This window comes from Buceros rhinoceros, unplaced genomic scaffold (assembly GCF_000710305.1).
Source record: "Buceros rhinoceros silvestris isolate BGI_N320 unplaced genomic scaffold, ASM71030v1 scaffold30816, whole genome shotgun sequence".
NCBI classification, from domain to species: Eukaryota; Metazoa; Chordata; class Aves; order Bucerotiformes; family Bucerotidae; genus Buceros; species Buceros rhinoceros.
Genome location: NW_010417397.1, coordinates 2,982 through 18,336, shown reverse-complemented (window position 1 = coordinate 18,336; position 15,355 = coordinate 2,982). Strand labels below are relative to the sequence as shown.

General features: G+C 42.8%; 1 protein-coding gene across 1 annotated transcript; it reads right to left on the bottom strand.

Moving 5' to 3' along the window:
- Positions 1 to 2,884: 2,884 nt before the first annotated feature.
- Positions 2,885 to 14,795, bottom strand: AREL1 (apoptosis resistant E3 ubiquitin protein ligase 1; the record flags this gene model as incomplete). Its single annotated transcript, XM_010138205.1, has 12 exons — positions 14,542 to 14,795; positions 13,342 to 13,401; positions 12,463 to 12,689; positions 10,571 to 10,808; positions 9,436 to 9,605; positions 9,177 to 9,357; positions 8,225 to 8,472; positions 6,460 to 6,537; positions 5,833 to 5,974; positions 5,304 to 5,425; positions 3,354 to 3,429; positions 2,885 to 2,994 (listed from the first exon to the last, which is right to left on the bottom strand). Coding segments are annotated over exons 2-12 (1,608 nt in total), but the record flags the coding sequence as incomplete, so codon positions are not given.
- Positions 14,796 to 15,355: the final 560 nt, after the last annotated feature.

The following is a 15,355-nucleotide window of genomic DNA, read 5'->3' as shown; positions in this document are numbered from 1 at the left end:
TCAGCTTCCAATACAATGAGCTGTTGGGATCCCCCGTCACCTCAGAAATGCATATGGGTTCTGCCCCTTTATAACTTGATGCTGTTAAGGTACACTGTGCACCGGTACTGACTAAGGTCTCAGACTCCTGTGGGTCTGATGTGTCAGGCCATTGGATCCACAGCCCAATAAATTTGATTGTCCCCCTCCTCCACCTGGCTGGAAGCAAGGGCCCCTCTAATCCTGACTGGAGTCATTCACTTCTTGTAAAAATGACTTAAGTCCATTCAAGAGAATCGACAGTAAGATCAACCCCTTCTACTCTGTCTAGAGTATTTCCCACTGGAAACCAGGGCAGCATCATTCTTGTGAGAATCCCCTTTCACAGTTGTTTTCCCTTGCAACTCACGTACTTGGGCCTCTAGGATTAAAGTGGGTTTTCCATCCCATTTCCTCATGTCCTCTCCATGGTCCTATAGGTAAAACCACAGGGTACCCCACGGTGTGTACTTTCCATATTCTCTCCTTTGAGCAGGGGACCACTTATTCCTAACAGCTGAGATATTGGCCTGCACGGGCGGCAAGTGGGACATGTCCTCTTTGAATTGCCAAAAACTCCCAAGACAGTTCCTCCACAGCCAAGATACAGGCCTGTAGGGAGAAAGAGAGACTTCCTTTGTGTTGCCAGAGTTGGCCAGCCACATGTCCCTCACCTTCACCTCAGGTCATTATTGCCAATGAGCTGGCATATGGTGGTGGTGCACTTCATAGAAGCTTCTGCCACGTGGACAGTGTGCACTGGACTTCCTGTAGGTCTGTAGGTAGCTGCTCATCATTCAGATTGTTACAAATCACCTGCAGCATGGCCAACTCCTTCAGGTACTGGATAACTCTCTCCACAGTGGTCTATTTGTCTGGGTGACATACAACACCTTCCTTGAAGGGGTACCTTTCCTTCACGCCTCACAGAATTCGCCTCCAGAGGCTGAGGACTTGTCTCCACTTACCAATTGCCTTGTCAATGCCCCCTTCCCTTGACACGGATCCCAGATGCTTGGCTTCTCTACCCTTTCTTTCCAAACTACAGGCTCCATTATCCCAGCATCAGAGCAGCCAGCTAACAATAGGTTCACCTGGATGATGGCTTAAATCCTTTTGCATACCTGGCAGCTCACTCAGGGGTAGGGATCAGGTGATCGATCACCTCTGGCTCTGCCTCTTCCTCCTGCTCCTGTGATGGCCCTGGTTCATCATCATCCCTCACTAAGCAGACTGATTTTTCGGTGTATTTCTTCTTCTGTTTTGGGTGCAACTGTTACTGGCATGGGTTGGTACTCTGGTTCAACTGCAGTCCCTGCCAACCAGGGTCTGAGTAGCCACAGTGCTTGTCATGAGGGTTGGAATAGCCACAGTCTGCTGGTCTGCTTTTAGGCCCAGAAACTTTATCTTCCCCTTGAGGGCATTGAATACTGTTGAACAGAGATCAACAGGCACTGGCCAAGCCCCAGTACATTGCAGTGATTTGTGTTTCTCCAAGTTGCCAGGACGCCAACATACCTTTTCCAAATATTTTACTAGTTTGTCAGAATCTTGGGCTTATTCAGGGGTAAAATTCCAAAACACTGGAGGGGACCACTGTCCTAGGCACTTGCCCATACTCTACCATACACCCTGCCACGAATAACTTTCCAGCCTTACAGCAGATCTCTGGGTGGTATTCTTAAAAAAAAAAAAAAAAAAAAAAATCTTTGTGTAACCCTAAACAAGACCTGTGACATGTTCAGGATCATAACAATAAAAGCATACTGGCTTGGGCATCCCAAAGATATTCAAAACTCTGAAAAGCTGAGAAAGTATCCTCCACTGTCTTGCCTATAGATTGGGTGAGGTTAATAATAAATGGCAATGCCACACACAAATACCAGCTTAACCTCATTGTATCATATGTCAACAATACCAAATACAGCAGTATAACAGTCCTGATCCATCTCCCAGAGATGATAAACACCCCCACAGGGAATACATAGTGTACGTAAGGATTTACATAACACCACCACATGGGCAAAGGCACCAACATGGTGACCATAGACTAATATACAGAGTGCACACAGCAAGATTGTTTTAAGCACACTTCAGTCAGGTCTGTTGTTATCTCAACCCTTCCTATTGCCCCACACTGGGCGCCAAAAATTACTATTGTGGTTTGAACGCAGCTAGCAACTAAGCACCATACAGCTGATCACTCACTCCTCTCTAGGTCCAGGTGTGGAGGGAGAAAAAAAGGTAAAAGTAAAGCCATGCGGGTTAAAATAAGAAGAGTTTAGTTGAACACAAAGGGAGAGAGAAAATGGCAGTAATAACAAAGTGAGTAATACACAATGCACTGCTTTCCATTGCCACTGCCATACCATGCCGTGCCCCGCCACGGTTTGAAACTGTCCTACTCTCCAGCTAGCTCCCTCTTATATATACTGGGCATGACAACAGTATGGTATCGAATATCCCATTGGGTGGTTTGGTCTAGCTGTCCTAGCTGTGGAAATTAACCCTATCCTAGCCAAACCCAGGACACACATGCACAGGCCAGAAGGTGTATGAGAGCAGGAAAGGATTCAGAAACATTCAGACCCCACAGAACTTCTAGATTCTCTGATGACACCTCCTCTTGCCCAGAAATCCAGCCTTCGCTGCTGACTGGCCACCCTCTGCTGTTCATCCAGCCAGTTCTTTGACACTGCAGCGGGTTAAGATCGTTAAGCAAAGCTTTGAGAAAGGCACTAGAACTGACTGTGCAGGAAGGCTAAAGAATGGGTAAGGTTTCAAACCGCTTAATAGCAGCAGCATTATTTAACCATCAGCATGTCAATGCACACATTTCTGTGCATTCAGCATAATGCAGACTCACCAAGGCCTGGTTGTTATCACTAAAGCGGATAAAGAGTTGATTGGTGGTATCAAATAATGCCTTACAGATGAGTTCAAACCACTCTCTGCGTGGACCTCCCCAGTCCAGAGCTAGAAGATAAAACAAGCTTAGTCATCTATGGGTCATCAGTACAAGCGTTTCATGCATGCTACTCAGTATTACCTGATATGACAGCTCCATAGCAAAAAAAGCAGTAGAAAAGGACTCCAGAACTCCAGGTTCTGCTCCCAAACCTAGACTTGATATTTTTTATTTGTACCTCAGGTCCATATGTAAAACAGAGATAAAATAGCACCAGCAGGATAGTTCACTAATACCTGTGATAAAGCAAAAAGGCTGGAAAGCCACAAAGGACAGACATACTATAAGAAAACAGAATTTCAGACTAAAACTACTCCACCATCGTTCCTTCCACTTCCTCCTCAAATATATTCACAGGATAACTCACCCTCTTCATCCTGAAAAATGACTTCAAAGTTTTTGCTCCAGTCAGAAACAGAAAAATTTCGTGTTGCTTTAAAAGACTGCAAAAGAGAAAAAAAAAAAAAAGAAGAAAATAGCAAAACAGTTGCAGCTTGGCATCCCATAACCAATATGCAATCCTGCACATGTGGATGGGCAATTTAAGCAACACAAAACCCAAGAAACAGTCTAGTACTCTAAAGCACAGAAATGAGCATTAGGAACTCCGAAGGTCTAATTCTTATTTGTCCAAAGGCACAGAAGCCAGTTTCTCGTTTTCTGTTATGAGACACATTATCCACATAAATACAGCTCATCTTAAAACCAGTGTGAGGTCTTAGCACAGCACAGATTTATCCCTTTCACAGCTGCAGTAGAGTATAGTTTGAGGTATTAAAACGCCTGTGGGAAGGAGCAATTTCTGTAAAGCATTCTCAACCCACGAGTTAGATTTAAAAAAGGAACGTTTCAGAGAGCATTAGAACATAGCTTGAAGGGTTCACTGAGATCATACTCAAAGCAAGTCATTCTCTCTTATCACATAGTTTTATATTCTTCTAGTACATTGTTTTACTTTACGTGCTTTATTTGGATTGGTTTCAAGTGCACTCTCCTCCAATCAGCTACTGCCCCAGCCTCTCTGTCTCCTCCCAGACGACACGCCTCCTGCTGCTGACTGACAGCAGGCTAATTCGGCTTCCTCCCTGCCGGGGTCACGCCCACATTCCTGTGTTCCGCTTCTGGATTCCAATTACAGAAAATTTAAAAAGCTACATAGCAGTCCTCAGTCATACAATAGGTTTGGCTTAGCTTATCTTCAAAGAGGTTAGAGCATCACACTAGTCACACCTCTGAGCTAAATACATGGGTCACATTCATGTCAACCCCAGACACTAAAGCTTACATCTACTATTACTGTGGCACTTCATTTATTTTGTCTTACTAGGCTGTAACACCAGTGCTCATGACAGAGCAGGAATTTCCAAAATAGCAGGAAAAAATAGCCATGGAAATACTTTTACAAGTTACTTCCTTTGTAGCAAACTATGAACCAAAACATAAACTTGTAAACACTGTAAGCTCATATGTGCAGAAGATAATCCAATACACAGATTTATTGAGTGTAAATCAAGGGAAATTCCAGCCCCTCCTGTTATCCCTAGAAATGTTATTTGCCAGCTTTATAATATCACTGTTGTGAGACACATGTGGGAACAATCAGTCAGGATAACTGCCTGTCCCGAATACACAGCACTTAAAATGTCCGTTAAGAACTGTATTATATGAATGAGTCTTTCTTAAGTTCAGTTTTGGAAACACATCAGTTCAGGTCAGCATCAGTGAAGACTTAACTCAAGGACTCTACAACATATTTTATCACCACACTGAACTAGAAGTCTGTTGACACAAATCAGTAGCACCTGACTTGACAGTTTATATTCCTGAATGTCTTTGTACCAGAACAACAGTAGATAAAGACTCAGAGCTCTAGGTTCTGGTCCACATAGACAGTCTGTCTCCGGAGCACAGGTTCCAATGTAAAGTGGGAACAGAAAAGCAGACTTCCTGCTTTTACATGCTATGCATGGATTTACCCTACCTTTCAGGCCTTGATTAACTCTGCAATGAGTTCCTTAAAAATCTATCAGAGCTGAAGTTTCCTCATTCCTTAACAAACTGATTTGATCTTACTGGCTATAGAGAAGGAACACAGCCAGACAATACTAAACATGAACAGAGAGGACCTGCTTTGAGATTTTTTTTTTTCTTTTTCCCTATCTCAAGCTGTCTGCTGACATCTGCCTTGAAACGGAAGGACTAATCATTTATAGTGCAATTGCCCAAGCACATGCCAGTTTGGATTTCTTTTGGCACTGAACAGAAGAAAAAGGATGGAGGAAGCATTGAGCTTAAGCAAAGTGATCTATACACTCACCGACTCCAGCAGACAGTGACGGCTGACCTTCAGCGTGACCTTTGAATGAGGTCTTTTCATATGCACCTGACGTAGCTCTCTCTGAAAGAAGTTCACTTTGTCCTGGAAGGTCTCCGAACCTCCTGAGAATAGTAACAATTTGGGTGATGCCTGAGCTGTCAACAACTTGAACATCTAGGAGACATTCCTAAGATTAACTGCACAGGTCAGCTTTACAGCCCAAGGATGAGTTTATTACACCAAGGTTTGGAGACAGAACTCTAAAGGCAATTTATAGTTAGCCTTGCTGACGTTCAGATTCTTATAGGTGCACTTTCAAAGAGCCTGACAGAAAAGCCAAACTGAAAAGGAACACCTGGTATGATGAAATACATTCACTGGAAGCACCAACAAGAACAGAACATGAGACTCCAGAAATCAGAGGTCTCATCAGAGGTCATTCAGTGCTGGCAATTTTCATTCCCCAGGGAAACTAGCAGACTCAGATGCTAACTTCCTGACTACTGTACCCACCTCACCACCCCTTTACCTATGTTTTTATGCAGAGAGCGAATGAAAGTGGCTGCCAAGATGTTCCTCTCCTTGCAGCTGAGCTCCACAGGGGGTTGGATCCCATCATCCACCACCAGCGTCAGTAATTTGTGCACAGGGTCAGGACCAAGGTATGAAAACTAGCAGCAAAAGATGCAAGAAAGGGTAAACCCATCATGCAGAAGACACAGTATGTTCAGTAGACAGAGCAGCCCCACCTGCACTCTAAGAGTCTGTGCACCCATGCAGATGCAGTTAACAAGAACACTACTTAAAGCATCCAGACTCCAGTTAGGAGGCTGCATCAAACTTCATGCCCTAGCCTAGGGTCTTCAGTGGACACAATTAGAGCATTTTAGCAAGGTTATGAGGAAAATTTAAAAATTGCACAAAGAATCAAGATTTTTTTCCTAGCATTTGGACAAAAGTCAGGAAGAATTGATACAATTGGCTCCTATTCATAAATATTAGCAGAATTTAGGCACCAAGAGGGAAATCTAGAGTTAAATTTTATGCAAGAAAACATTGCTTTGTGGAAACCCTTCTCTCCAAAAGGGAAAAGTGAGACTGTCATCCACAAGGACCACAAGCTAACAACATGGCAGTGCAGCAGAAAGAGGCTCACCTTTGTGCCAGGGCATACTCTAAAGGTGAAAAGGCGCCATGGAATGATCTTCAGGTAAAATTCTTTCACTGAAAATTGCTGAGTTACAACAAGAAAGAGAAAATGTTAAAGGTCACACATTTGTTAAGGGTTGTCCCTGAAACACATGAGGCACAGGACAGATCCATAAGGCCAGAGCTCCCTCCAACCCCAATGACAGGTTCCTGCAACATTTGGTGACATTTTCTTCTGGTACACTACATAAAAACCTTTAAAGCTGTACAGAGCTGTAAGCAACTTGTCAGCAAGACTTTACCGTGTGCATTGACGATGCACAGGGGATCCCAGCATGACTCAGATTTTACAGCAGTAAGCCACTGTGTTCAGTAGATCACCAGTCTAACTGGAAGGTAATGTTAAGTACACTTGAGAGGCTGAATTCAGGACAAGACTGTGCTGATAAGGTTTTGAAAAAAGTCACATTGAAAGAGTTGTGGCTACTACTCCCTAATTGGCACAACCATTTCAAACAACTTAGAAAAAGCACTTGCAAATGCCAAATACAGAAGATTTGCAGAAATTCCTTCTCAGTATATCTCTGCCAGAACAAAAATCTAACAACTGTGGAACTGTTCCTTCAGGAGAGCAAGCTAAGATGAAATTTTAGCATCTTTAGACAAAACACAAAACCATTTCCTGCACAAGCCTGTTCTACCTGCAGTGACTGGAAAAAACAACGAGCAGCATTTCTCCAGAAACAAAGAAAATATTAACAGCAACCACTTAAAGAAGTAATAGGAACAGTTATCTAGTGTACAGGACAGATGCTCTAGGTAAATAGAGATATCCAGGGATACAGTTATGCAAGCATCAGAATCACTTGAACAACTTCAAGTCCTAAAGGGAACCTGCAGCAGTACCCACTTCTGGTGATTTCTTTTACCAGCTAGTGCAATAGAGTACAAAAGTCCAGAACAATACCCCAAGGATGAAAGGATGCTGAACTCACAAGGATGCAACATGTATTCCCAAAGGCAGTTCTCAGAGATCTCAGCAGAGATTTAGAAATCTCTAGCAACATCCTCCATCCTATAACTGTTTCATGGCCTGCTTTCTCTCTTTATTAGGAAAGAAATTCCTGGATTAGTCTTTCACTTGGTACTTATCACTGCATTTTTAGAATGCATTCAGATCAACAGATTAACAAAATGAATTCAAATTTATTAGTAGATTTAGTAGAATTTTCTTTCTAGTTTTACTGAATGCTTGTAGGCAATAATAAGGGACAATAGTTTCTGATAACATATTCTTAATATAAGAGAATCTTCAGTTTCTCTTGGCTTGCTTGAATCGTGTTTCTTCTACTTATACATTTACCCTTTGTTCTGTGACCATTTTTCCCCCTTTCCTTTTCTCTGAAACATTCAAGAAACAGGACAAAGACATAAAATCTGAGGATCTTTAAGTTCTGAACTACAGATAGCAGAAACTGAGAAAGAGTCTGACCTGCTCAGAGGAAAGAAAAGGCAAACAGAGTATCTACTGAACAATCAATGAGAAAATTCCCTGTAGGCTTCATATCAGATCTAGAAAGAGACAAGGAGTCCTAAAACTTCGAGGAGCATTTTAACATTATTCTTAGTCATGAGCTCCACATTTGTTGTCTAGTCTTAAGCAAACCTTTTTTAACCAAATCTGAAGCACCTAAATCTCGAGCTAAGATACAGGGCACAAGGAAGCTCTTCAGTTGCTGTGCACTCAAGAGTGGTAGCTTTGTGGTATCTACCTTAGGTGACACATAGCAGTACACTTTTTTAGGTTTCTTCACTTTCTCAGTGGTTTGGCTGTCAGAGGGAGAATCTTCATCTTCATCCTCAGTTGCAGTAGAAGGACAGCGCTGGGAGGAGCTCAGGTGTGTTGGTGGAAATTGCCACTGAGTGTTGGTATAACTGGGAGCATCATAAAGGTAGGCTTCAAAGTAAATACTAACACCTGAGGTGGACACATTACGATCTACAATGTTCTTTTCATTCTCTGAGGGAAAGAAATATAAAAGAGTTGTGTAAATCTTAACGGAGACCAGAATCAAAAAGGAAGAAACTCACAGGCCACCACCAAATTACCACCATAGTTACTGTGGTTTTAAAGAAAAGGCCACACATCCAAAGGAAAACTGGTCAAGCAAAACTCTGATAAAGAGAACCCAGGAGTGGGATGAAAATATTTCAAGACTGCGATTTGTCTGTCCTGGCATCAGTGACTGGTTAAAGAGAAAAGGAAAAAGGCATACAGAACCTCTTTCTCAGAGCACCAGCCTGAAGGCATAGCCACTTGACATCCACATCGCACACTGGCTCACTCCTGAAGAAACCAGGAATTATAAAATTGTAAAAAAGCACCTAGGTTACATATAGTGTTCTTCATTCATATAGCTTAACATACATGACTGGCTCACTTCCAGTATGGCTCAGATGTCAAGTACTACCAAGCAATAAAAACTGCCTAATTTCAGAGGTAAACCTCTTGAGATAGGAGAAAAAATACACATGCTTTTATCTGCTGATAGAACACAGAGATCTCCCTTGTCAGCGGTAAATTCATTTACCTTAGCTTTTTTAAATGAGCAATTAAGCATGGCTAGCCTGCAGGGGAATCACATTTAGCCCTGGTACACAAGTGTGCAAAGCATCTTGTAAGAGGATACCTGGAGAATGAATACTCAGTAGCTCTTGACTCACCACTTAGAACAATGATATCAAAATCACCATTGCTTATGGGCTGGTTCTGGTAGGAGATACAGGCATGGAAACACCCCCTACAGTGCAAGGTGAGTCGGAAGAACACTTCGCAAGTCTGCCGATTGGACACCACAGACTTCTCAAACAAAACATCAGAGCTCTCTTCTTCTTGAGGACCCAGCTAAACAGAAAACAAATTAATCAAAGGGGCTCTCTAGATCATCTGAAGTCAAGCAGCAAGGGATGAGGTTACACTCACCTCATGGATGGAGAGGCTGTAATTGTGCTCATCTACCAGGGACACAGAATTGCTGGTAGGATTGTCATACTCATCTCTGGGAACTATCTGCAGTGTGTGCTGCTGCCCACAGGTAAGCACCAGAGTGGAGAAATGGCAGATAATTTTGGTTTTGGAGGGAACCACCATCCCTGGAGCAGAAAACAGTTAAGTCAAACAAATGCCAAGGTGAAACTACAAAGAGCAAAGGAAAAGCAATTGCGGCAAAATACCCTTGAAAACGGATCAAATCTAAACATATTCTATACTCCTACATTCAAAAAATGAGGGATCTGGGCACTGAAATACATGGTGTGGTATACAGGGTTTGCCTTGGGTCAGAACTAACACCCACAATGCAAACCTTGTTACTAGCTCTCTGAAGAATGCTGTTTCCACCACTTGAGATGAAGGTTAAAGAAGTTGCTCCCACTGCATACACAAAATAGAAGTCATTTGATATCCAAGGAAACCTGCAAATCCATCTTACCAAACTTCAGCCTGGAGGATATCTGAGTTAAATGTGAGCTTCCTGTTTCTGAGGGCGTATCTTAGCAAGCTTTGGGTCTATTCAGAATGCAATGGAATACAGCTACTTTCAATTCATATGTACGTGAAATATAAAAGATGCTGATTGGGGTAAAAAAAGAAAACTAGAAATAAATAAATTTAAATGTTTTTAAAGAAGTGTGTAGTTAAAGGTAATAACTGCTCTAACAGCTTAAAGGAATAGAGTAGGGTATTCAAAAGAGGAAGATTCAAATCATGACAGCATGTCCAATTCAGACACAAATAAGTCAATACTTTCACAGGAGGCATTCTCTATTAGATGGATCGTGAAGAAATTACTACAAAACAAAGAACATGACACATGCTTAGGGAGTTTAAGCAGCACAAACATCTTAACCTGTAACGCAGTTTCTATTTTGCCACGTACTGATAGTCACAAGTACATTTTAGTCATAGGTCTATTGCTGGTCTACACATGGCAAGAGAAAAATGATGAAGGGTAACCCTTTCCCTGCCACCTACCTATTTTAGCTGGAAACACATTTACCTAACTGTTTCCAATACCTCCAAACTACTTTGAATCATTAGAGGGCCACTTAGACCTTACCTGGCTGGAACACCTTGTAGTAGGGGCTGAAGGCCACATTCAAGCCACCGAGTTTTACAGTGATCTCATATCTCCCAGCCCTGCGCACAGTGAAGGCCACTTTCACCACATTGGAATCGGGCTCCTGAAGAACTTCCTGGGTTACAGGAATATCAATTGCTAGCTCCACATGGCAGATGTGAATTCGCAGCCCCACAGGCCGGTGAGCAGGGAAGGGTTGCCCATTTTTATAAAATAACTGCATGGGAAATGGAGAAGTCCAGGTCAGCAAAAATATGCAGTGCACAAAGGACAAGAAAGCAAGTTGCCTTTAGGAAGGAAGGGCAAGAACCCCAGCTCAGCAAAGGGAAAAAAAAAATTAACAACCAGCTGTGTCACACAGGCTCTGTTCTCTGAAGCAAACAGGGCACAAGTGGGCATTGAACAGCCTCATTCTCTTTTGTGCAGGCATTCAAATGAGCACCCTAAAGAGAACATGCTACTAGGCATTCCTCCTCTGCACTATTAGTGCCATATCAGAGCAGAAACCAAAAGAATCTACTACCAAAAGGAGAAACAAAGCTGAATCCTTTCAGAGAAACAAGCAGATCTTGTCCCTTTGTACAGCTAAGCTCTGGAAAAACTCTCGCCAATTCGTTGTACAAAACAGTGTGGAGAAGATGCTGACCAAAGGAGCTGACCCAGTCTGTACTAATAAGAAGCATCAGCATGAATGCAACATGTTAGATAAAAATCACAGGCAGCTCACTCACAGAAGTGATCTGCTGGTCAACTTCAGAAGGTGACATACCTGGACGGGTATTTCCTTACAAGAAAAGAATTACACCTTATGTGCATGGCTCAAAGAGCCAGTAGCTTGTGGGCCAGATCCTGTCTACTATGTGCAATGAGCCTCCAGTCAGCAAAAAGTACTGTTATTCCCTGTTTCTAAATAAGAGAGGGCGTGGGGCCCGCATCTTGTCTGTCAGTAAGAGAAACCAGTGCATGCAATAGCTACTACATGAATAAAGGGCTGAGCAAATCGGAGACAAGCATGAAGTGGAAGGGCACATTGCTGGAGCTGCCATGAGTGAGAATCAGTAGGCAAAGGAAATAAATTTAAACAGCAAGAACAGAGCAAGACTTTTTTCCCTTGGCTATTTTTCACTGCCTGCCCTGGAGTTAGAACTCCTCACTCAACCTTAAGCAGAAGGGTTTTCCTCACCTTCCTGAGAGGGATGGGTATGGCAACCTAGCTGAACCTCTCCTTCTTATTTTGATACCCTTCTGGGTGGGGAAGTTGGAGCAAAAAGGTGGGCACATGAGCCCACCAAAACCCATCCAAACTTTCTCCGTGTAGCTCCAGACTCCCAGTGTTCAGACCTCTCATTCATCTAATAAGATGATTATTGACCCATTCCCCTAGACTTGTCCTTTTGGGATTGAAGAGAAACAAGAGTTCTTGGCAGACTTTTCCACGTCAGACAGAAAAACACTCCATTTTGGAGGAACAAGGAGTGGCCATGTACAGCTCTCGGGTTGGTAAAATGCCCACTCACACACTCTCACTTTCAGCAACACAACCAAAAGATAGCACCAAGCCTGTTAAGGCAAGGCTTAGCCCACTCACTTCCCAGTACAGGAAGCAGTAGATAGGACAAGCCTGGTCTCCTCTGGCTCTTCAGAGGATTCTAAAAGGAGGAAAATAAGATTTCAAGGAGTGCCAACCTCAGCTATGCACTTAAAGAGTTCTGCAACACAGTTAGAGGGAGCAGAAAACATAAACACATAGCTTTCCTGTTGCTAAGTTACATCCAGCTTGGCCCCAACAAAAAACCTTTTGCAGTGCCCATCCCTAAGTCAGACCTCTGTTCCTGCCCCCAGAACTGCATGGAAATGAAATATTCCCTTACATGCACTCGGAAGGCCATGCTATGGCCCACCTCATAGGGGTCCTTCCAATCCCAGGAGATTTTGCAGGACCGAGGATCCAGGTAGTTGCCTCGCACGTAGTCATAAATAGTTCGCTCCCCTCGGCGTTCCCGGTCCTCATGCTGAAGGAAGCTGACTATACGTGCGGCAAGCTCAAAGAGGAACTTAATGGTGAAGAAGAAAGCTACCACAGATACTGTGATCCCACCTGCAACAAGGACAGAACAGAAGGTGGTTGCAGCAGCACAGCTGAGTCAGGCACCAAAAATCCACTCTGCAGCAGCCAAAGATGCCTTTTATTAATGACATTCTACTCAACTGCAAATTAGGTGTGTAAGGCAGAAGGTACTGTGTGAATATTTATTGTTTTTGTTATGCTACAAGTAGGGTTAGAGAATATCAAGTCCTTTAAAACTCTGCAAATGACTACAGAGGACATAGGTAAAGGTGGTAGAGAGTCTCACGTATGGCTAGCAGACACCTCAAGAAGCATGAAATTCCCTCTGAGTGGCAAATTAGAACTACAGAGATTCCTTTACAGGAAACAATCACATAACCACACAACCCTGCACATCTCATTAAGGCTGGAGTAAGAAGCATCACAGAGGCAACAATCCTGCACTAGTTCAAGAGAACGAGTAAGGGGACGGCCTAGGAATGAGGTCAGTAGAAGGACTTAAGCAAAAAGAAGAGTGGTGGAGAGGCAGGTCTGCGAGGTGGAGGGTACAGTGTGGGGTGACAGTAACTTCATGTTTGTTAGGTAAACTCTGAACTAACATGAAAGCAGAGGCTTTCAGGGAACTCTTCTAAAACCTATAGAGAGGTCAAAAAAATACAGTGGCAGCCTTTCCTTCACTTACCAATAATGTAAAACATCAGGTCCCTTCGGTGAGACACACAGCCGAGGATCACAGCTGCATCTAGAACACAAAATAGGCCAAGTCCAGTCCAATGACTCTTCCTCACATACACTGGCCTAAATTTAATCTATGATTCCTCATACAAATGCCTATCGATCATCCATCTTCCTCTTTGAGGACCATCCCTAAAGCATTATTCCATTAAACTGTGAAATATGGAAACAGCACAGCATGCTACAAGGAACAGTTTTCCCTCCATCACAGATTTCCATTCAGATTAAGGACTCTATAAGGATAACATATTATCCTCAGAAAACAGTGAGAGAAGACTCTGGGTAGTGCAAGAAGGAGCTACTTTTTCTATGAACACCAACTTCAACAGCGGCGGCCAAAAGCCATCCATCCAAACTCTCATACCTACTTGCTTCCGCAAGTCACAAAGTTAACTTCTAGTCTGCCATGAAAGCACATCACAGAGCCACCACCAAAACGGACAGAAACTGACCATCAACCAGGAGCCTTAGAAGAAAAAGCTACGGAATAAAAGGGTTGTGAATAAGACCATGCCCATTTGCTCATAACAAACAAAACCCTTCTAGGGCAGAGTTGAATCTCCTTTTTTGTCCTGTAACTCTACTATGAAAAGTATTAGTGCAACCGGAAAACAGTCCATCTGTATTTTCCTATTCAATTCTGCAAAGCGAAGCCTCTCCACTGGAACCCTTGCTGATCAACATGCAAGTTAAAATGTGGTTTTGTACACTATTAAGATTACAGCAATTTTGAAAGACACCAATCTAGAATCAACTTCTCAGTTAGGGGACTGCTAAACAAACGTGTAGTAACAAGATCACACCCAGAACAACATGCTGTTTGGTGGATAAGACATGGCTGACAGATGGAACAAGAGCAGCAGCAAGGAACATGTGTGACAATCGGACAAGCTAACATTCACCATGTCACCTTTCAGTTAGTGAGAAGGTGCGTCGTGCGTTAAAGCTGATTTTTCTTTTCTTTTTTTAAACAAAGACAGAGAGTTATTCATCAGTCATTTCAACAGCAGCAGCAATGGACATCAGCATGCAGAAAGCTTAAATTAGGTATTTCCCCCCAAAATGGCCATGATATTCCTGCCCAGCAAAGCCCCTCTGTTGGCCTCCAAAGATATTCCATCTTTCCAGCCAAAGAGCAATCACATACCTTTACACAAGCGCCCATGTTCTAAAAGCCAAAACTGGAGTACCCATTCTTCAGCATCCTTCCTCTTTGTGCCCAACACCAGGGCAAACGTCAGACAGAAAAGGTTACAGAGAAAATTATCACTGAAAGAGGAATTCCTAGAACTCTCATCACAGAATCACTGCTGAAAGGTGAGGACCTGAGCACAGCAATTTCTTCCTCTTCGTGGAAAAGGGTTGTCCTATAATGCTGCTCCCTGCAGCCTGTCGTTTACTGGCTTTTCTGAAAAGGAGAAAAAAAAAGGAGAGAAAAGTTAGACCTCTCTATTGTTGTAGACAAATTTAGCAAGTAGAAACACGAGAGGCGTAAGATGAAAGATTATCACTAGACATCAAATCCATAGGAGACATGCTATAAAAGTATCACTATTGCTGAGGTGCTAGGTTTGACCATATCCTCAACCTCTGTCACAATTTCTTGTTGTTTCTTTATATGGTCCCCTGAAGCCAGGGGAAGACAAGATGAAACAAACCACATCCTGCCTCCACAGGTTTCATCAGATTTATGGGATTTCATGGAGCAGCTAAGAACCTGTGTGCTATTCATGAGGAGTGCTAACGATCAGGCACCACTTCAAGCCTTCACACCCCACAAAATGACATGTACTATTCTCAATTTGATTTTGTCCAGATCTAGAGGGCTATTTACAGGTAAGCCTAAAAAAAAAAAAATTAAAAATCTTCGAAAGTTCTTGGATCCCAAAGCAAACTAGTTTTTTTATTGTTGCTGTTATTATAGGTATTCAGGAAACAAACATCCTTATAAGGCACTTCAG